We start from the raw sequence: 23,906 nt of genomic DNA, 5'->3' as shown, positions 1-23,906 counted from the left end.
AGGATTTTGACGAAGCCCTCAGTAGGTGATCCAAGAAAAAACCAGGTGATTGAATGCATGAAAGTACGTCAATCACAGTATTGAAACACCTAAGAAATGTCTACTTCAGGACTAGTACCAAACATTTTTTTCATGAGAATTAGTCTGAATCAGAAATATAAATAAAAGTATGAATAAAGTCTAACATGAAAAGTACATGTTTCGGCCGACTTCTGGACAACTTAAACTTCTCACTTTTTTTTTCTAACAAAATGGCCGCTGCAAAGAAAGGAAAAACAAAGAAAAAAACCCGACTGGAAAAAATTAAATCTAGATATTATGAACATAATCACTTAAAATCAAGCGAAACATTCCGAACAACTATTTTGTGTTAGCTTGTATTGTTGTTGAATTTTTTTACGAACCATTTTTTATTTTTAAACATACGATGATTTTGGTACAGCATGAAGTTGTACAGCTGATGCAACTAAGAAAGAAATACATGTAAAGTATCTTTTATGGTGTAAAAGGTAAAGACATTTAAATAATTACTTTTAAGATGGTATTAACAATAATGAGCTTTTTTTGTTATTAGGTGCCCCGCTACCGTCGAGGGGTTTCTAATCGAACTGACTAGAAAGTTTTGTTTAGTATAAATTTTATTTAAAAGAGGAGACGAGGGAATAAAAACTGTTATAAAAATTATTTACCTATTCATATAAAACATTAAGTAGATTATCAAAATTTGATAAATTTAACAGATGAAAAAAAAAAAAAAAAAAGAAAAAAGTCCACGATTTATCTATCGCTATGCAACGACATCAATTTTCTTGTTACCGTGTTAAGTGCAGCATGGGGAACAAGATTTTCTGCTGACGGAGTTTCAGGGGTCATTTTAGGGAAAAGTATAGGTGTAGCAATCGGCTTGCCATCAGGATCATTCTTTATGACCTGCGGAGGAGTACATAACTCAGGATAGTTTTTTAAATGTTTATTCACTCCTTCATAAGTACTTCCTGTCAAACTAACTTTTGGTGAAATACATTGAGGTATTTTAGTTGAAACGCTTATTACGGACCTTCCCTGAAACTTCGCATTTCTCATGGATACTGGCGGCTGCATTAACACTCTACTTATTGAGTTAATATTGTGGGAAGGAACCGCTGGTGCTTTTTTTACCACCAAAGGTAAGCACCCAGGCTTTTGTTGTAAGATAATTGGTAATTGAACTAAATGCTGCTGCATTTTATTAGAGTATTGATTATATCGTATCGGTACCACCTGATAATAACTCATATTACTAGATGCAATAGTTGATGCCAGCACAGGCTTTTTGACTGTTACCGCTATAGATTGTTTTGGGCAAGTTGTACTTGCTAATTCAGGGGAAGAATTTTTTTCAGTAGGTCTTAGCATAGTTTGAGAAACATCATGCAAAAGATTTTCAGAAAAATTTTGGTGGTGTGATGGAACTAAAACTGGGTAAATTACTGGAACTGCAGCTGATGATGATGAGAACCTTTGAACTTGAATCCCATTTCCAGACTTAGATTCTGGATTAACACCAGATACTTTGATGTTTTCAGAATGATCGATTTTCAACTTTTTCTCCGGTGTTGATTTATCAGCGGCAAACTCAGATGACAAACTCCTTCGAAGAGTTCTTTTAGATCCATCGCTTCGACAGGCTGATAAAAGTTCCAGCAAGCCGTTCCCAGGGAGTTTTGTTGGGAATTCTTTCTGAAGCTCTCGCAATTTTTCCTTGAACAGAACTTGTCTTGGACTATCACCTGAAAGATTTAACAGCTAAAATTACAATGAATAGAAGAAACAAATTTTACTTGCTGTATATTAAAATTTTAATTCATTTTTATCAATTTCCTAAATTTTAATTCAATTTATAGAATAAATTACTAATTACTTTTAATATACAAAATATTTATTAAAAGACTAAGCATATTCTAACACAACTTTCTTCAAAAATTGATTTTTAAATAGATTTTAACTTAAGTTCATACCCTGCTCTATTTTGTAAACATCGAAACCATCTTCTGTATCTTCTTTTTGCTTTTTGATTGATGTAGCAGATAGCGCTCTAGGAAAAACAGTTGGAGTTGTTGCAGATCTTTTAGTATTGGATCCAGGTGTCAACAATTGATGAGCAGATAAAGAGCGGCAATGTAACTTCTTTTTGTCATTCGCTAGAAAGTAAGTAAGAAATCATTCATCACTGTTTTGATGTTGATGCTAACAAAAAATGTTTTGTTTGGTGTGCTAATTCTTATTGTACATAAAACAAAATTAACCTTTTCTTGGACCCTGGGCTAGCAGGGAGTGTCTGGTTAAAGAAAACTCTTGGTCAATAAAAGCTTTTGTTGAAGCTAAAGACAATTTTAAAATGTCAGTACAGAGGATTGCAAATTAGTTAAAGTCACTAACATTATTTTACATAACTATGCTATATAATTATGTTATGATATGATTTTATCAAAATGATAAATTCAACTGAGGGCCTGTTTATATGGAAAGCGGGCTAGCTCGGCAAACGAGCCAGCCCGTTTACCGAGATATCGACGTCATTAATATTTTATCTTAATTTTATTTTGCGTTTATATGAATAAACGAGCTAGCCCGGATAGCGAGATCTCACTGTTTTTTGCCGAGATCTCGGCAAACGGGCTGCTTAATTTCTTATATAAATTTGTTCGCATGCGTATACACTCTTACATTTTTGAAATTTGAAAGCTTACGCGTAAAATAATAAATTTAATAATAAAAATAACAATTTTCGTGTACTTAAAATTTTAGTTGTTTTGCTTTTATAATTTACCAAAGATCCAGTATCTTTTAAGTAATATGAAGTAATAGCTACTTTTTTTATCTGCTGATAGAGCTCTAGAGTTAGGCGAAAAAGGGTCAGGAGATAAGTAAGGGCTTAACTATGATACCAAATTCATGAAAAGAAACCGTGAAAGGCTAAAATTTGTTTTCCATACATCAATGGGAGCTACACCAGTTATTATATTATGCCACCATAAATCAGTTCTGCCAGTTTTAAACCAGCAACTACGATTTTTTCTTTTAAGGCACCTCTCTCTTGTTTGTTTCATCTTTTGAAGTGATTGTGATCGTTTTTTTTAAAAGAAAAATATTTAAAAAGTTATCAAATTTAAATTTGTAAAACTTATATAACACAATTAGGCTTTTAAGAAGCATTATTTGTGTTATAATACCAGTTAAACATATTGTTAAAATGCAATGTGTTTTTTCTTGTCGCTAGCCGCCATCTTTAAAGTTATTATTTTACCGATAAAGAGCCCAGCCCTGCTAGAAAAAGCCTGGCTGACCTCGATGTCATTTTTTATTTTTTTGGCAAAAATTCATATTAACGCAATTTTAAAACTGGCTCGTTTTCCGGGCTAGCTCGGCAAACGGGCTAGCCCTTGCCCATATAAACAGGCCCTGAAAAGAAATTAACAGCATTTACATGGTTATTAAAAAAAAAAAATTAAACAAAAGGTCTAAAAATAGCTTTCAACATCAATTTTTTACAAAAGATGTTAAACTTATGTAAACAAAATTATAATACAGCATTGTACTTTGAATACTTAATTTCTTTATTGCCGAGTCATCAAAATGAGTAAATTAATAGTTTCAACCACAAATACAACTTAATTGCCAATAAAATTCTTTTCAATATTACTTAAACCAGACTTATGAAATAAGTTCTGATATGCCAGAAAAAATATTTCTTGAATTTTAATTCTTGTATTGAAACCGTTTGTTTAATATTTTATTTACCATTCATTAAAAATTAAAAATTACAAAATCGTACACATAGCAGTCAATTAAAAAAATAATTATTAAAACTTACTTTCTTTGCAATTTAAAGTATCTAAATCAAATCCAACCCATCTATATGCTGCTTTTTTTGAGGGATCCTCATGTGATGTACATTTTTCCAAAAACTTAATGCTTATCAAGATATTTGCAATGTCATATAAGCGACGAACTTTAGCTAAAATCAATGTTCATGATAATATATTACAAGGAAATTGGAGAGTTTGGAAAAAATTTGTTTCAAAAACTTTAAAATGTTTTCTTTTAACAAGTTTTTTTGTTCAACTAAAAGATATTTTCACATTTTTTTAATAAAGCTGATTTTTTTTTTTTTTTACAGGATAAGTACTTTAATTTATTGCAGATTAAATTGTAAAAATTTATGATTCATTTAATACTGTTTATACTAATTTAGCTGATTGTTTCTGTTTTTTGTTAATTTAGTAACTCTGCTATTACTAGGTGGAAGATGTCTGATAAGGAAACTGTTTTTACCATTGCAGATACAGCTAAAATTTTGACATTAATGATTTAACACTATCAGTAAGCAACATTTGTAGAGCTATAAAGAGAAAAATAGCAGAAAAGGATAAGCAAGAATTCAATCTAAACATGCCCCTTGTTGTACACTGAGATGGGAAATTGCTGCCAAATGTCACAAATGTTGTTCATGAAAAAGTTGATTGCTTGGCCATATTAAAGATAGGTAAAGACATTGAAAAGTTACTTGGTGTTCCAAAAATATCAAAAGGAACTGGAGCAGCTTTAGCTGAGGCTACTGTAGCAAATTTTGAGGAATGGCAAATGAAGGAATAAGTTATTGAAATATGTTTTAATACAACCTCTAGCAACATTGAAATACATATGGGAGCTTGTACACTAATATAAAAGTTATTGCAAAAAGACCTGTTCTTGAAAGATGGTCTTTTAAAACATTTGAAAGTTGAAACGGTATTATTTGCAACAAAGTGTTTGCAAACAGGTGGGAAAAAACCAAGGGATGACTTCAGAGTGTTTTAGGAACTGACATTATTGTTTTATGGTGAAATTCCTCCTAGAGGAAAATAACAACCAATGTAATTTGTATTATTGTAAATGTAATATATTTTAATAAAGTACATGACTTTACAGCAATTAAACACCATGGCTTTCACAATGCTTATTGGTTGTCAAAAGTCATCTGTTATATCAAAATACATGTTTAGTTTAAAATGATATCAAAAGAAGAGAAAGGATTGCTGTCCTTTAACTTGTTTGTACCTCTTTATAATTGTCTTTGTGGTTTTCATTCACACTTCCTGAGATGCTGCAATTAATGACTTATGATTGTTAAAGAAATTTGACATATGCAAATCCATTGATGAGAAAATAGGTAATAATGCAGCTGCTGCACTAAAAAGACATTTGTGTTATTTAAGCAAAATGATTTTCAATCATTGCTTACCACTGATCCAAGTATCTAGAATGCTCTTGAAACATGAAAAAGGCCTAATTAGAATTAAAGGATTGCAAGTCATTAATGATTGTGCTGATCATGGTGCTGCATTGATGAACTAATATCAGGAAATATTGACAAAAAAATGAAGAGACAATACTTGCTGAATATTGTTTAACAACACAGAGATAAATCTAAATCAGCAAAGAAATCATTGAAAGCAAGGAATGAAGGCTCTAGAATTACAGAATTGATTTCAAATACATTCTACAATATGTGCATTTTGTTATTATATTAAACTGTTAATAGTTGTATTGTATAGTTTCATATTTTAGGTTGGTTATAATAAAACTTAAGAAATAAAATGTTTCAAGTTAATGATGCATTTAGAATTGAAATTAAAAAACCATTTTAAAATTCTGCAAACTTCAAAAGTTATGAGCAACCTCTAAATATTGTTCAAAATGGCTAAAAATTTGAGTACAATTTTAATTAGTTTTTGCCAGCACTTTTATAAAAAATCTTGTCATATCTATAAGAAAGCACAAAAAGGATGAAGTCATGTCTTAAACCAGACAAAATTTTTTAAAAAATCAAAGAAAAGAAGCTTTCTCCTTACTTTTATACTTGCTTGGCCCTTCATCAGGCTCTGTAAGCAGTAACTTAGCAGCTTTATCAAGTGTTACAACACTGTCCTAAAAAAACACCCATATTTAATTTTTAAAACAACTAGACTTGGTGTTTATGATATAAACATTAAGAAAAGATCTGTCACCTCTGACACCATGAAAAGCATTATAAATTTTTGGCATAGAATTCCAAGAGAACGACTGGATTTCATATCATTCAACATGGTATCATCCATGATAAAGTTTGAGAAATCTGTAAAAAGGAAATTTTAACAATAAACATTGTTGTTCAAGCAAAATTATAAACTTCAAGATTTAATCCTTTTATCACTACTGATTACCTTCCATATTAGCAGATTTTATATCTTTCTCTTTATCAACTTCAATATTTTCATCATTTTTAGAGTTATTAGAATTATCTTTTAACTTAACGAAAGGTTTTGGTAGGATTTGAACATGAGACTAAATAAAATGTCAATAAAATTTTACAACAAAAACAACCACTGAGAATATTTTTTATTTAAAAAAAAAAAATTAAAACAAAAAAGTTAGAAAATTACAAGCAATACTAGAAAACAACTAAAAGAACACAAACTATTTTAACAAACAAAATAGCAACTATAATGAAGAAAAAGAAATCAACAAGCACTCTTTATGCATAAACAAATAATGAATTCTACAGGATTATAGAAAAACAAGCTATCTTTTATTGTAAAAAATACTGAAGCAATTCACCAAACCATCTAATTCGACCATCAAATGAATCAGTGCCTACTTTATTGCTAAACTAGACACAGTTCGTGTTCTCAAAATCTAATAGTGTAATCAGAACTTTTTATTTTGTACTCACCTATGGAATTTAGATTAAAAACATAAACAAGTACAATATATATGGTTGCTACAGATGATTTTATTGTTAATCCAAAAATAATCTTAGGATAGGCCCTGATCTGACCTTTCCAATTTCAGCTATTACACTAGAAACTAGGAATTACCATGTGTCATATTAGATTTTTATAAGAATTATTTGATACAACCCAGTATTTCAACCTGGGTCAAAAATGCCCTTAACTTTGACAAAAATTATATATAATCTCAGCATCATAAAGATTATTAATGAATAAAGGGAATTTTGTTGATTTCCATTTAAAACAAAACAATAAAACAAAATCTGCTTGATTATTGAATTATTATACAAAATTATAGTTTTTAAAAAATCAATAAAACATGTCATCTCTTTATAGGATGGACATTTATTTAAAGGGAGATTTATATAGGAATAAACAGTTTTTGAGCAAACTGAAAATTTACAAGAAATTGATTTACAGTCAAAATCATTTGCAGGCCAACTTCAAACTACAACTTTAAAGAACAATTAGTTTTTTAAGAAACGCCATATTTCCTTATGTTTTGAAAGTAATCAAGAATGAACCTATGCTTTATTTATGACTTAAACTAAATGTATGCTTCATTTTACTAACAATAAATAAACACATCAAGTAACAAACTTATTAATAAAATGACATACTCTCTCACTATTCTTTTCATAAGCTTTAGCAAACATTTCCTTTTGATAATTGTTGCAGTGGAAATCCCTTCCATAAACATGAAATGCAAGTGTCTACAAAATTAAACCAATACTCTATAACTTGTTCAGAGGAAAAAGAGAAATATGTTTAAACAATCCAAATATGTTTGCTAATACTAATTCAATATCTTATAGTATATCAAGGAGTATATAGTTATCCTTTGAGGAAGAAATACGTATTCCAATTTACAGAGCTAAGAAAGGCAAGGAGATTTTTCATTTTAGTTATGTGGATGTAAACTGATGGATAGAAGTTTGACACCATTATAAAAAAATATTAAGGTGTTAGGAAAATTAGACAAAAGTTTATAAAATTAAAATTGACAATAATATTAATAAAAAAAGTTAAAGAATGAAAAATAAAAATTGATACTACATGGTTTAAATACTGATATCTAAGCATTAAAAAAAAAAAAAAAAAAAAAACACCTCAGATTTGATCTTTTTTTGTAGTCTGGGCATCTGAGATACTAAATGTTTATGGTTTCAACTGAAACATTAACTATAACCAAGACATTTCACATATATACATGAAAGATGATAGCCAAATATCATGGACTTTTACAACCAACTTGTCCCATATAAACTGAATAGAATAAACCCTAACTTCTAAATAACCCTTGCACAATTCAGAGCTATTTTTGAGATAATTAACCTGTTGGAAAATAAATCCAGAACTATTTAATTGCAATCCAGATAGAACTGCATTTTCTTCAAGAATTCTATTGTATTTTTCTTTTTACATCTTACCAATTAATTTAAACTAAATCTCCAACTCCTGAGATGAAGAAACTACCCCAAACAATGACAGAGCACTATCATACTGCACTGTAGGCGCCACACACCCTGATAACATCTTCTCTTTGTCACCTTGGCAATTTGAACCAAACATTTAAAAGATTACTAATATATGTTAGTAATTATTTACAAGTATCTCTCAAGTGGTTTCAAACATTTGGGCAGCAGTGTATGTGGCTATCCAATAGTAACCTAGTTATCTATCTTAAAAGAAAATATTGTGGATATTGAGTAAAAGAATGATAGATTTGGTGATTTGTAGAGTTTTAAAAAGTAAGAGAACATTTGTTAACAGATTATCCTTTGCAATACAATCTGTTGATAAACAAAATTTATCTAAAATTTTTTTTAACAGATATTTTTCTTCTTCTAGAACTTGGAAGATATAAAATACCTTGAGTTTTGATAGAGTTGCATTTAATCTACTCTTTCCAAACCATAAGTATTTATTTTTTGCTTGACGCACCATCATCTCCATACTTTCAAGAACATTCACAATATCATAAACTCTTCGACGACCAATCCCTTTGGATAAGAAAACAAGTTTTACATTTACAAGATGAGTATACAAACACAATCAATTGAATATAAAAACATAATTAAAATAACAGTATGCTATTTTTTTTATTAGCTAAAAAACTCACCTAAAATCTTTACTACATCATCTAGTAAAATAGTCGTACCATTTTCTGAGTATTCAGGATAAAAAGACATAAATCTGCAATAAAAAAATTAGTTAACAAAAAATATAAACTATTTGATTAAAATCTTTACTTAAATATTTGGAAAGACTAATATTTTAGTTGAATTGCTTTAACATAGGTTATTAAAATTAACTATAGACTTTTTGCATCTCTGGAAACAGATAAAATAGGATTTTCTATATAGTTAAAGATTGCCAAAAGAACTCATCACTTACTTCTCGCATAGCAATCCCAAACTTTTTTCTTTTCTACCAACCAAAACATTTTTTTTAATTTTTAATTTGCTTGTTTGTATGCAAAAGAGGTTTTCCCTTGCTGTATCTAAGCTGACATGTTTTGCTTGTTCATTAGGTTCAGCTGCAAAATCAGATGCTGGAGGTAGAATGCTAGCAGCACAAACAAGCATTTTTAAATTTGCAGTTGGTGTTGATGGTTCAACAACACTAGATTCTTTTTGAGGTGTCATTGTACTACATGATAGCCTTAAAGGAAATTTGTTCTCCTTGTCTTTGTTTAGCAAAGTACTGCCTAAATTTCTATTGATAGCTAGTTCTTTTTTACTTCTTTTTATGTTAGGGTTAAACTCATTTAACACTTCTTTGTGTAATTCTGTGGTTTTATTTCCAGATGAATGCACCAACTTTGCTAGAACATGCAAACTCTCCTTGTGCAGCTGCTCAGCTTCATCCATTTTTTCTAGTGAATTTAAAAACCTCATATAAAATACAAAAATACTTATTTTTTATCAAAACAAAGAAAAGATTTTAAATGAAATATGGCTAGGAAAAACACTGATATACTATATTATAAACTTATACACAGCCTATGCCTTAGGTGCTTAGAACAAATTAATTTTTTTTTCCTGGATGTTTCAAGTTTCTATAGTTGTAAGTCGTAATATTCTTGACTTACCTATTGCAATGGGAACAACTTTTGCTCTTTTCTTTTTTTTTTTTTTAAAAAAAATCTTTGTTCTTATTCTTTTGTACAGTTTAAGTCTACCATAACTTCAATTTGTCTTTACAGTACTTTTTATAGATACTAAAAAGTAAAAAAAAAGATGAACCTTCCTTTTGTAAGAGAGCTTTCCAAACTATAAAAATAATATCAAAAATACAAAACTATATTATTATGTAAGAAAATATGACCAAGTAAATATGGCCTACGTTCCTGACCTTCGAACAGAGCAAACAAGATTGCTTAAAATTTGGCGGGTGTTTCGACGGAATGAAAACAAAACTTAAATTTATAGTAAAACTGTTTTAGCCAATGGAATTATTTCCTGTATACATGGGTCACACGTTATTAAGCAAGCTATATTAAAAGCTATTTAATTTTCAATTTAACGTTAGACCACAACTTTATAAATATTGAAAGATATCACCAATCAAATTTAAGGGATATATACGGAGAGATTATGGCGGTTTTAAATTGACGATTTGGCGCTAAATTTCGAAGATGTGTATTTAATAAAAGTTTGATTGGAATGATAATTATTTATATATTCCACTTATAGCTTTACCCTTAATATCTCTAAATTCTATTTCATGCTTACGTCATTCCAATCGAAAAAAGGAAAAATCTGGTTTTGCTTAAAAGTTTAAACAAACCATAACTTTCATTCAGTGTTACTGTAATAATATTTTCAAAATATGTTAAAAAACGCCACGTTATTTAGTTTTAGATTTTGTTGGAACTGATGAATTGAAATCCGTTTCACATTTAACTTTATGCAATAAATTTTTCTGTTAAAAAACTTTCATGAAAAGTATCTAATATTGCTGCTGTACAAACAGATCAATCGCTGAAACAACATCGATAAATGTTATTTTATGTTTGTTTTGAGGGGACTTCAACTCTTAAGCTTCGCTCCCTTTTCTTCCCCTTTCCCCTTACCCTTCCCCGACATATTATAATATGCTAAAACCAGTGGCGTACCTAGGGTAAATAGCGCCTGGGGCAAACACCGATCTCGCGCCCCTCTTCCCCCACATAAAGTGCTTAATTACAATTTTTTAATAAATGATGAGACAAACTTTATTTTATATAATATATTTATTTTATATGATATATTATTTCTTAATTTATTTTATATAATTCTCGCTTATTGTATCGCAACCAAGCCTCTTTTGCGCCCCTTTCAGGCTGGCGCCCATGGCACGTGCCCTGCCTGCCCTACCCTAGATACGCCACTGGCTAAAACGCTTCCAAATTTTTCAAAAACCATTAAAAGTTCTTTTCAATGATTATTTCAAAATGGTTTTTTCTAGATAGAATTAAAAAGTTTTAAAGTTATTATTGGGACCATGCTAGTTACTGTTTTATAAATGTAATAGAAAAAAAACAATAGAAAAATAAGAAGCTGCCTTAACATGCACTGTTCTAGTTCTAAATATTCGAGTCATTAATTGAAAAGAGCATGGTTATTGAAGAGTGAAGAATCATTAGAGAAATCAAATTTTCTGTAAAAAGAAAAAAATGTATCATTAAATGTTCTTTATGAAAGTTGAAGGGAGAAAATATTTTAAAATACTTTCAGCACCTTTTAAAATGACTAAAATTCTACCGTAAACACAAGTCAGCAGAATAGAATAAAGCACCATCATTAAGTTATTATATGAGATGATTTGTGTGCAGCTGGACAAAGTGATTTACGTTTTCTCCCAACTGGGAAAAGATAGAATGCCATCAAGCATCTAAAAGATCACCAAATAACGTTATTTGAAAGACGTGACACAAAGACTTTTATGAAAGATGGTGCTAAATGTCACAATGTAAACTTATAATGATATGTTTCTGAGAGTTAAAGACAACAAGTTAAAGTAACAACGAACAAACCGAAACGTTAAAAAATGCACTCCTCAAAAAAAGCCTCCAAAACAGTTGAATTCTTTGCTCTCTGATTGCTACGGCCCTGTAAGCTATATACCCTTAAGTTAGTAATACTTATATTTTAAATATTGTTCCTTCACCTTTTTTGAAAAACACTTTGTTGCTGACCGTTTCTTTGTCCAATATGACCGATTCCATTATTCCTTACAAACACGCACTTAAAAATGCCATAACTTTGGCGGAAATTTTTGTTTTTTGCCATTTAAACTGAATATTTTTTCATAAAAAAGTAAAATCCGTAATGTCCGTTTTTTTCGGAAGCTATTTCGCACCCAATTTAAATGTTTTGCCATTTGACCTCGACTCCATCCTTTTCTTGAATGCCCAACTTGACCTCGGCTCCATCCTTTTCTTCTATGCCCAACAATGTTGATCAATTTAAGTATTCGGTAAACTGAGTCCTATGAAATTGGAATTTCTCTGGGAGTTGACTTGTGCGTACTTCAGAATGATCTGATGAAGGCAGATATCATTCCACGACTCTGACTGTATATCAGACACACAAAATTGTCAGCTGACCAGCAGTAGTAATTTTACCTGGTGGTGACAAATAAATCTGCTCCTTAAATTCTAAAATTTAATGAAAACTGATATTCAATCAAAAAGAAACTACCAACTATTGACTGCGCTGAAAATTGAACGAAACTTTGAAACTTAATATATAAAAGAATAAGTAAGAAGGATTTGCAATTTTGAAACAGCATCATAATTATTCAGCGGTAAGCTTAACTTCACACTTCATGTGGACCCATTAGTTACAATTATATTTTCTTGTAAGAAAAAGTAAATGTCTAATCAATCTCAGGGCTGTTGAAAAACAATTTTAAACGGTAGAACAAACTCCTAATAGCAAACTCGCTAACTCGTTTTTTTTACTCGCTTACTCGTTTATTCATCATGATTGAAAACTGGTTAAGTAGCTTTTGTTCCCTACATGCTACTATGGTTTGGAGCTGGATCAAGAATCCAGATTACCAAACATTTGACTGTGATTAACTATATCCAAGAGAGGCTGTAAAACCGCACAGGACACCGTAAACCATACCCTGGTCAATCATTTATCAGTATGATTAAATATATGAAAATTGAAAATATTGCAGATAACAGTAGGTAACATCAAAATTATGTTTGTTTAATGAATCTTATAATTGATTATTATTGAAAAGACTGTAAACAAAAAACAAACAAACAAAAAAAAACAAAAACAAATAAAAAACAAAAAAAAAAAACAAAAATCGAGAAGTTTTTCTTTTATTTCTTTCTATTACTGTTACTTGTTATTTTCTAAAGATATATAAGTAAGTTTATATATATTAACTTAATTTGTGTTTGGGTACAGGAAACAAAAATCAGAAGATTAACCATACCAAAAAGCCATTCGGGCTGATTAACCACAGTTACAAACATTTGGGTAGAAACAAAGGAAGTTTAGTTCGTTCGCGCGATAAAAAACGAGATGATTGGTGGAGTGTATTGTTCTAGTGGTTAAAAATAGAGGTCGATCAGTCATGATACATGGTTAACTTGGGAATAACCAGGTTGGTGAATTGAATAAAGTCGAGGGAGCTCTAAGGAAAAAGGGTGTGACATTCGTGAGAATTATGATAATTAATGTTATTTTACTTTATTGTGACATTTTAGAGTGAATACATTGCCTTTCAGGTAACGTTTAATCAGAGAACGGTTTTTATTTCAGGAAGTTAGCAACTTCAAGCACTCGTTTAAGCTCTGTAGAAAAAAATTACGCATAAAAAGTAGATGAAGACAGTTGTACATAATGGTTCCCTCAATCGCCGTATTTAAACCAATTATTTTTATTAGAAATCTATAAGTTTATGAAGTTTTTTTTTGTCGAGAGAATTTTGTTGTAGGTTTATTTTGGTAGTGCACATTAATTAAATACTTCCAGATGCCAGAACAAGATGATTCCACTTGCAAACCTATTTTAGTTTTGCATAGCTCAATTTGAGACCTGTACAAAATTGGTACCAATGAAAAAGACATATTTTGCAAAAGACTGCAAGAGATTTGAAGCCAACACAAGTATCATCAAAGCCAGTAGAAACATAACGCGTCCAGTTTGTTATCATGTTATTAAAATACACAGAGAATGACGTGTTGAGCTATCTCTTCTTAAATTACTTTGATCACTGTTATGCGAATCTGTTATTTTGGGGGTTAAGGGCGAAAAGTTTAGCGTTGGCACCGGACAAGGTTTTATCGCTATTTACCCTCCGCAACTGCCCTGGTTTTTGTATGGAATTATAGAAAGCGCTCGTAAACTGGAAATAATATTAGCCATATTTGATAAAAAGAAAGTTAGCTTAATATTGCCGCAGTAAACATTCGACGCTACCTTTATTTTTATCACCCCGATTTACCTCTAATTTTATCAATGATACTACGATACCACGGGACTCTCTACTATAAAAGCAGTGATTTACTTTTCAAAAGCGTGCGCACAGCTATCTTATCCCCTTTTGTTTTATAGTTTAGTTTAGAAATAAAAAGCCTTTACCATTCCCGTATTTGGCAACAGCATTACATACTCATTACATACTTGTGTAGACAGAAAAACGTGCAAGTCACGTTTTTTGCGACTACATTTCATCAAAATTGTCTCACTTTATTGTTTTTTAATCTAAATAAGGTTAAATACTTTTCTATAACAATAGGTAACCTAGAATTACCTTTAATATCTAAAAGCCTGGCCTAATAGAACCGCCAATGTTATTGATAATAAGCACTTTTTAAAAGTTTTTTGTGATTTTTTAGTTAAAATTTTGCATAATGCAATAAATGTAATACAACTCGAGTCGTGATGTAACTTTCATCTCTTAGCAATTGTCATTCGATTGCGGCCTCATCTCTTTACAGTCCTCATCTGAGCCAACGTTGTGATATCAGTAGCGAGCAATTTTCAACACAAATATAAAAACTTTTTATTTAATTACAAAGTTTGAAAAATCTCAATCATGAGTATTTAAAGTGATGATTTGAAGTGAAAACGAAAATATTTATTTTTATCAATTAAAAAATATTTTGCAGATCTGTCAATCATGAATCGTTTATAAATTCTGATGGAGGAAAGGAAAAAGAAAGGAAATTGCATACCATAAAAAGTTTATGACCATCTAGATATCTATGGAATTAGAAAGCCAAGGAAAGGGGAAAATGTTTTGAAATACCCTCCGATTTTCTCATTTTTACCAGTTTCCTCATTTTTTTAAAGCCTCACTAAATGCGGATTAAATAGTTAAAAAAATCAACCTATTTGTTAGCAGACTTTTGTAACGTAATTTGTTAACTAAGCAGATTTTTTTCCTTTAACTTAATTTAGGAAACCGATATTGTAAACGTGGTGAGAAACAGAAAAACAAAAAGACGGTAAATTGCTTTTTATTTGCTCATCGAAATCTTAAATCCCAATAAATGGAAAGCTTAAAAGCTTTTATGATGAAAATCTTCATCATTAATAAGCTACGTGTGAATATGTGTGCGTGTGTACGTGTTAGCGCGTCACTTATCATCATTACATCTTTTATGGTAATGATGTTCAAGTTTAAAAACTTTTAAAATGGTAGGAAATGACGGTGTCACAGGGGAAAGTTGTTTTAATACGATTTTCAGGGTTTAACCTTGATTAAGATGACATTAAAGATACGAAGATCGTGCTTTGTACAAAAAAAGTGCAGCCGTTTTTTAGTGCACGTGATAACATTGAGAAGAAAAAGTTTTTTTTTAGCTTCTACCTCTTTCATTTCAATTAAATATTAAAGAGGTTTGTTTGCCAGTCTCCTCTTATCAACTGGACCTTGCTATTAACTGTCAGCAATATCATTTTGATGTAACTCACCTGCATTTCTATTATTCATTATTTAACAGCATTAACTGTGGTGAGTTCAGCCATAACTGGAGGAACTCTTTTGTTTGATTTTCGCTAACTTAAAATAAATTTGTTTTTCTGCTAATTCCACGAATTTCAATATTTTAAAACTGTTTAACTAAAAGATGAAGTTTTTATTCATTGGTGGTATTACAATTTGAGTAGTCTAAAGATAACTGGCATTCATAAACTACAGAACTGTAAGTGTTAAGGTTAGGGTTAGTACAAGAAATACTGTCGTATGTAATTTTTTTGTACCAATGAAGTTATTGTCGGGAATAATAACCCCCCTCTGCACAATGGAGGGAAATAAAATATTTACGTTCTTAAACACGAAGCATTTGTCTTCTAAATAAACACCATGCAAAATCGAACAAGTTTTAAAAAGAATTCAAACTTCAAGTGAATTTCATCCATACTTTTGTAAACATCTTTCACACACACACAAAAAAAAGGATTCGGCTTTAATTAATTAAACCAAATCCTTATTTTGTGAAAGATCCGGTAACAGAAGTTTGACAGGATAAATGTTGCGTTACCATGGAAGCGAGGAGGTTCAAATGTAGTTCTTAAAATAAAGCTTCATGGATATTATTGTAAGTTAAGTTTAGTATCTTGAATTTCGTTACCAAACTGTTTCATCAACGATCGGCTATTTGAATCATCGTGTTAGAAATCAAATTTTTGATTGGAAAATTAAAGATTTTTTTAAAGGTAGGCGAGTTTGAATTTAAAGTAGAGGTATTTTGATATATTTTTCTTCGAGTTAAAAAATTGTAGACTCTTTCTTTTTAAATCTTGTTGCGTGCTCAAAACTTTAACGATATGTGAATGAATCCCAAAATGAAGTATACTAAATGAAGTTGTAGTCGCAGCTACAATTGATTGAAGTAAACTTTTATTACTTGTTTAATGTTTGCAAACACTTAATGATCTGAACAGGGGTATTTGTTTTTAATTTAATTCTGGATCTTGATTTTTAAATTTGACCACATTGGAGTTTAATATAACCTGGATCGTAAGGAATTGTAAAATGGAATATAATGTTTTTTGTGTTAGGACTGCTTCAAAATATAGACGAAATTTCGTGCCAATAATTAAATTCGCTTAATTCAAATGTTAAGAGAGTAAGAAATGCTCGACTGAATTAATGTTTGACTTGACTAAATTGGATTTTCAGTCGGATATTTTACGAGGGAGTATGAATTTTTTAATGAAGTGTGGTTTAGCTTATAAAATTTCAAATTTTTCAAAGTTTAAGATTAAATTGTATGAATAAGTCATTTATACTTAAATAACTTCCTGTAAGATAAATAATATAAAGTTCCCCTTACTTTAAAGTAAACAGAAAGCAATGCGCCAAACAAAATGCAACATAATTGAAGGTCAAATGCAACATAATTAAGGGTCAAAGGCTTTTTATTTGCTCCAAAATCTTTTGGTTTTGGATTTGTGTTCAAAGAGAAAAACTGAACGAACCTAATCGTCGAAAAGTTGAACGGTAAACGGTTGATTTATTTCGCCTTGATTTGTCAAAAACATTGATATAAACTTCACGCACACCTTTAGTATAGAATCTGAACTTGGAGTTGGCGTTTGGCAAAATAAAGAAGTTCTTTGAACCAGAAATAAAAGATAATCAAAACTTAGTTTGCCTGTCATTTTCGTAAACTGCTTCTGTTGGTGAACTTAAGAAAAATTCTTGTATTGACTTGAAGTGCAAAGAATGAATGTTCATTGAATGTAGCTCTATTAATAGTTTTATTTTTGCACTTAAAAATAGCAAGAAACAGCGTGGTTTTCGCGGCATTGTATTGCATAAAGTTTTGTGACATTTTAAAAATGTATGATCATTACTCTTCAATAACACGGACCTTCCTGTTTTAACACGACATTTATTTCAAAATTGGCATTGAGATACTCAACAAAAGGGTGAAAATAGGTTCGCTAATCAATTTGATAAATAGCTTGCAATTAGACATTCCTTAAACGATTAAATGTCAAGCGGCACCAAGCAGGTCCGAATGTTTACTTTTCGTTACCGATTATGAATTATTAGCATTTACTACTCGCACTAGTTCGCTTGGGATTTTAATAACAGTTTTTTAAATCTTTAGTCTCATCTTGACTGTCATAACTCAGCCTAAATAAAAGATAATAGTAATGATTATAAAAAAAATTGTTAGCTACATTCCATTAATTTAACTTGATTTCCGGTTTTTACATTTGTTTTATTGCATAATTTCCGATCTCACATTGTTTTCAACAAAAGTTTTAAAGTTTTACAATAAGAAATAAATGTTAAATGCCCTGTGTCTGTTAAAGTTATTCAAAGAGATAATTTAGATTGTAATAGAGTAAATAATGTCTACTCCATTACAATCTAAATTACCTTTCTTCAATTACAAGTTCTGAACCAAAGAATTCCCTTTCTGCTTAGGCAGAGTTTGGTAGGAATGACATAAAATTTGCGGCTCGAACTTTTTCTATTTTTATAGTGGTACACCCTGAATGAATATTTAAAGCTGTGTTTAAATGCTATGAAAAGGATTATAAGCTGATTAGTTAATTTGAAATAAGCATTAAAGGCTTTTTTGACAGCATATGTTATGCAGGAAAAATATATAAACAACAATAGAAAACTGGTTAAAACTAAAAGTCAAAAATTACATTAATAGTTTATATGTTTCTAATAAATGCCCAGACATTCTACTATAGTAGTTGTAATTATGCGCAATCCTATGGCGCCACAAAATTACTTTAGCTGAATAAGAAGAATTATAACTTCCGAAAGAGCAATCTGTTGTCATGACCACCGAATAAACAAAAGGAATGAGATAGAATGTCACAAAACATAAACGATTAATCGCTGGTTGTTGGTCGCTCAGATAACGATCGGTCTTGCTCGTTATTGATCTTTTTTGCTGATTGCTTTTCTTATCTCTTTTTAAAGTCTACTTACATTTTGTGAATTTCATATGAATTACTTAACTTTTATAGTCTATTTTTATAATGTAATTAACTTAATTTTGATGTTGTTTTTTGTACATTCTTTTCAAGTTTGCAAATGACCTGTGTTTTGTAACATTCTTAACATGAAACTACATTGAGATTGATATTGATTAAGCATAAACGAATAATCGCCTATCTTTTCTGCCCGTCGTCAATGCGATAGTAATCGATCCAGCTCGCTACTGTTTTCTGTCGATTATCTAGTATCTGTAAATAACAGGAGGTGATAAACGCCTTTTGCTTGGTTTTTTATATCACATGATTATCATTAAATCCATTAAAAATGTTCTTTGCTGGGCATACATTTAAGTGTGCAATGCTAATTATATTTCAGAATGAAACGCTACTAATATATCCTGGGAACACCATGTGGTTTTTTTGTTATCGTTTATGAGTTGTTTTTTTTTGTTAACAATTTAAAGCAGTGCGTCAAAAATGTGAAAAATTCCTTGACACTTAAAATCTAAGTTATATAAATTTTTAATCTGGCATTTTGTCTTATTACACAAATTTAAACTACATTTAAATTTAGTAAGTTGTTTGTAAATAAATTTTTAATAAAAATTTAAGTAAATTGATGGGTTTTTTTAACGGTGAAAACTTATAATTTAAAAAAAATTGCCGCAGCATACCTAAAATTTGGCATTTAATCAAATTTAATTGCTTAAATATGTCAAAATAATTATTTTGAAAATAATTGCTTTTGAATTACCTTCTACTGGAACAAAGTTGCACTGGTTGCATTTGGAGAAGTACACTGGCTGAATTGGGACATGTACAACCTCATATTACTTAAATGATCAACAAAGTTCAAATAATGTAAAATACTTGCACGGGAAAGTTAGGAATTTATCTTTTGGACCAAGTTAGTTGGGCAATAATTAACCTTTAGAAGCCATAACACAAAGATTGAATGGTTTGTGGATTTTAATTTTTTTTAGGAAAAAAATTTAACTTTTTAAAGGTGTTTTAATTCATCCCACTTAATTTGTAATTCGCAAACCGACCTTTTTGTACAAAGTGAAAAGGACTACATGAACAGCATTTGCAAATGTAAAAAATTGGAGTTGTAATTTTTACTGCAAAAAGAAGTCATGATTACTCAACATCATAATAATCGTTTGTTATACAATTGAGTTTTTAAAAGTTTTATTGTAATTTTACTTCCGCCCCCTGCTCTTTTGGATGATGATGATGAATGCAAAGATACTTTTTTTAAAAGAAAAATTTTAAATTATTTGCTCTAATGCTAAAGTACATTTGGTGTATTTTATTTCTCAACGTTCAAGTTTATTTTTTTGTAACTCTGGTTTTTATTTTGTTTTGAATTTTTTTTTTTGTAACTCTGGCATTTTTCAACCAGTGTTCAATTTTATGTTTTGCAACTCTGGATTTTTTTTGAATTTTATTTTGAGTTGCCGAAGTTTAATGTTTCATGCACAGTGGCGGTTCTCAAAGTTTCAAATTGGAAGGACTAAAATGAGCTATATTTAAAGTTATGCTACTTACACTTTTTTTGCAGAAGCATTAGTCATTGAGCTTACATCTTACTAAATAAACAAGATTTGAGCGGTACTTTTTTTTTAACGCAAATGTTGTAATTTAGTAATATTAACTAATAATATGTAAAACAAAAAAAAAAACAAAAAAAAAAAACCATTTTTAAGAAACTAATTATTTGTTATTGTTATTTATATTTTAATTATTTGTAGGAATTTAAAAAAAAGCATTAGAAAAGATTATAATATAAAAAAGTTTATATTATAAATGTTAAAATAATAATGCATAAAAAATACGAAAGAATAGATAAAAAAAGATAAAAAACCGAAATATTTTAGATATTCAATTATACTTTTAGCATAAATCAGATAAATCAAAAACGGAACTTGTTCCTATTTATTATTTATTTTTCCGTTTCCTATGATTAAGCCTACGTAAATGTTTCCTGATTTCGAAAAGTAACCACACTTAATTTCCTCGTAAATTTTGGTCCCTTGGTGATCACCTAATCGCGACTTAGTGAACTTCATAAACAAATCAATTGGTGAATGAAATAAGATGGTTTTTAGGATTAGAATAAAAAGAACTTGACACTCTTGAAAAGATTATAAAGCCGCACAACCCCGCAATCTTTTCACGCATACAAATAGATTGTGTTTTAAAAAAATTTGGTTTTTTTAAAAAAAACTTTTTTGTTTAAATGAATCTAACTTACATCATAACTTGTTTCTTTACATACACGCACACACACACACGCACGCACACACACACACACGCACACACACACAGACATAATTCATAATTAAGGCACAATAAAAGATAAAAAGTAATTTTTAATTTTCAAAGTTTATTAACTTGAAACAAAATAAGAAGTATTTTTTCTTTAATTTAGAAAAAACTTGGTCCAAAGTGTTGGCCTAAAATTTAAAGACTGAGGAAGCATAAAGGCAGGAAAATACATATTTACTGATATAAGTTATGCTGGGTATTTGCCTTTACTATGTAAGGTTGGAGGTTCCATATTAGTTATTTTATTCAAACATTTTTCGATTGCCCTTTCATGCTTTCTTTGTAAAAAGGTGTTAAAAATACCACACTAAGCACAAAAGCTCGACTTAAAGTAGCACCGAACAACTTAGCAAAATAAGAGCGAGACTTAAGGTAGCGCAGTGCAATTTTTAAGTAACATATGTTCATTTAAAGCATTATTCTCAAGAACAATCTAGATTTTCAAAAGGAGAGTGCGGATAACAACTTGCTCTAAGTATAGGATTTAATTCTTTTTGTTTCCTCTTAATTTTGTAAAATATTTTTATAATCATTTTAAGCCTCACCCACTAGGAATTAGTCGAAACTGAGTTTTTCTCAACGAGGCGGAGGTTAATTAAATGACGAAATGAAAGGACATCGTCTTATTATCAGCGTTTTTCAAAGCAGTTTTTTTTGCAACATATCAATAGTTTTAATGAACGTCAATATTTCATTTTCGTGACATTACACCTAGACGCTTCCTTCATTTAATCTTCTAAAGTTGCACAATAAATGAAGTAATATAAAATAAAATCTCTTAAAAACAGATAATACTTTAATCGCATTATTTTTTTTGTAATAATTTTTAATATTAAATTAGTTGTCTTACTTAACACAAAATATCCGAATGAAATTGTTCTTTTTTAAAAGTAATCAGAACCACAGGTAGTTTTGTAATCTAGTTGTACTGAATGGTCGTTGGTTTAGCATCGTAATTTTATATAAAATTACAATAATTTTTACAAAAAATTTTTATTTACAATAACAAATTAAAGAATAAAAAAAGAAAAAAAAAAAATAGTAATAGTAAAAATAATAACAAAAATGATAAATGGTTACAAGGAAGAGGAACAATAAAAAGCAGATTATGAAACAGAAGGTAAAAAAAAAAAAAAAAAAAAAAAAAAATGCACGATTGTAAATAAGGTTATCACAAACTTTTTACAGTTGAGTCTTGATTTATTTATGCATTATCAAGTAAACACTGTTTTAAGTTTTTTTAGATTTTAAAGATTTATAACATTATATATACTTGTACAAAAAAACATATTGTAGTTTTGCTAAATTACTAACTCCGAGTTATATTTCTGTACTTTGAAAGTCAAAATAATAAAAAAAGAAATAATATCAATAGAGCTGATGTATGGCATTAGTTTATAATCCTTGCAAATTAATATGTATAATTATTTAGTACTAGATGTTTAAAAGAAGAACTTACGAAGTTTCTCTGATCTTGCCGCCAAAATAATTCATTAGATTACTTGATAGATATACCATTGAAAATTAAAACCTTTAACGGTTTCATGTTTGCTTGTTTTGAATTGACTAAAAAAGACTTAAAAAATACTCGATAGCTAATTTTCTCTTATCCTTGCGTCGCCTGTTTACGGATTTGTAACTCGTTGTTGGATATTGCAATTTTGATATCAATTTTATTTTGAACACAGAAGAAACATTTTTAGCTTTTCTCATTTTAGAGCAATGAACGAATCAAAAACCTGAATTGGGTTCTTGAATTATTAGGCAGCTGAATCTTTCTAAAGAATAAAGGTTAGTTCTAAATTTTTTTTCTGCATAAATAGCATAAATACTGTGCGTGTGCAGGTGAGTGTGTGTGGTGTGTGTATATGTATATGTGTGGATATATATATATATATATATATATATATATATATATATATATATATATATATATATATATATATATATATGATGGATGACCGAAGCTTTTTTTACATATATAAGTGAAAGCTTTCTTTGTAAGTGAATTTTTTTTTAAGTTAGGAAAAAATGCGTATTGAGGTGCTAAGTTCCATTGTTGTTCTACTACTCATCGTTCGGAGTGTTCTGGGAAGAGAAGAGAAACCTCCTCATGCACGAGCATTATGTGGCAAACAGTTCATTCTCGTTTGGAAGCAGTTATGTGTTTCACAAAACCAAAAAGCAATAAAAATGGATAGACAAAAAGAAGTTAAAGGTGAGGTTTACTTTGTATAAAAAAAAATTCTGGAATCATTAAAGTGAAATGAAAAACATTTTTGTTATATTGACCAATGAACGATAACAAAGCTTCATAATTATTAAGCTTTATAAATTTTTTAATTATTAGGTATAACGAAGCAGCAAAAACATATTCTTCTGAAGGCAAATACAGCAAAAAACTTTTTAAATCCATTGCAAAGAAAACGAAGAAATATTTTGAACAGTAATCTTGATAATGCCACGGAGGAATGTTGCAATGAGAAATGTACTATTCTGGAGATAATGGAGTACCAGTGTTGATAGAAACAAATGAGTCAATATACCCACAATATTGAATCTTCATTTGATCTTCACTCGATCTCGTTTGATCTCTAAATGATCATAAACTTGATCGTTGTATGCACTTTATCGTTCAACGAGTTTGAGCATGAATCGTCTTACGCTCTTTTTGTAATTTTACACAGAACAGTTTAACAGGTCATAGCTATTTATATTAAATAAGATCTAAGTTGAAAATCTTCAATATTTGAAGGAACTTGAGTATGTCATAAGAAGGCAATTTTTGTATGAAAATTTTGTATTAAACAGTTTTTTTATCTTCATTTTCCTATTCTTCCTTCTTCTTGTTCAA

The 23,906-nt window shown here is 29.7% G+C and overlaps 2 protein-coding genes across 12 annotated transcripts; one reads left to right on the top strand and one right to left on the bottom strand.

Moving 5' to 3' along the window:
- Positions 1-672: 672 nt before the first annotated feature.
- On the bottom strand, positions 673-22,669 carry LOC145186022 (uncharacterized). Of its 3 annotated transcripts, none has more exons than XM_090078331.1 (13): positions 22,512-22,669; positions 9,886-10,014; positions 9,189-9,669; positions 8,914-8,987; positions 8,664-8,794; positions 7,412-7,504; positions 6,225-6,345; positions 6,030-6,136; positions 5,874-5,949; positions 3,854-3,997; positions 2,286-2,360; positions 1,998-2,180; positions 673-1,769 (listed from the first exon to the last, which is right to left on the bottom strand). In XM_090078331.1, the coding sequence occupies exons 3-13, from the start codon at positions 9,662-9,664 to the stop codon at positions 778-780; spliced, it is 2,472 nt and encodes an 823-aa protein (XP_089934457.1). In that variant the 5' UTR covers positions 9,665-9,669; positions 9,886-10,014; positions 22,512-22,669; the 3' UTR covers positions 673-777. The 3 variants fall into 3 exon arrangements, with proteins under 3 accessions (XP_089934457.1, XP_079918196.2, XP_089934458.1); XM_080062070.2 differs by lacking the exon at positions 22,512-22,669 and adding an exon at positions 10,149-10,214; XM_090078332.1 differs by lacking the exon at positions 22,512-22,669 and adding an exon at positions 10,140-10,162.
- On the top strand, positions 16,250-23,877 carry LOC149892491 (uncharacterized). 9 transcript variants are annotated; one of them, XM_090078339.1, is made up of 5 exons: positions 16,250-16,465; positions 21,156-21,210; positions 22,771-22,843; positions 23,078-23,270; positions 23,403-23,877. In XM_090078339.1, exons 4-5 carry the CDS (start codon positions 23,084-23,086, stop codon positions 23,573-23,575), a joined length of 360 nt encoding a protein of 119 aa, XP_089934465.1. In that variant the 5' UTR covers positions 16,250-16,465; positions 21,156-21,210; positions 22,771-22,843; positions 23,078-23,083; the 3' UTR covers positions 23,576-23,877. The 9 variants fall into 9 exon arrangements, with proteins under 9 accessions (XP_089934465.1, XP_089934466.1, XP_089934467.1 ...); XM_090078340.1 differs by having other exon boundaries at positions 21,156-21,265; XM_090078333.1 differs by having other exon boundaries at positions 16,257-16,465; positions 23,074-23,270.
- Positions 23,878-23,906: the final 29 nt, after the last annotated feature.

The sequence above is a fragment of the Hydra viridissima genome, unplaced genomic scaffold, assembly GCF_058129835.1.
Source record: "Hydra viridissima isolate aposymbiotic clone 2 unplaced genomic scaffold, HvirCarnegie_v1 scaffold_2, whole genome shotgun sequence".
NCBI classification, from domain to species: domain Eukaryota; kingdom Metazoa; phylum Cnidaria; class Hydrozoa; order Anthoathecata; family Hydridae; genus Hydra; species Hydra viridissima.
The sequence above is the reverse complement of the archived record's forward strand: the minus strand, read 5'-3'. Positions and strand labels throughout refer to the sequence as shown.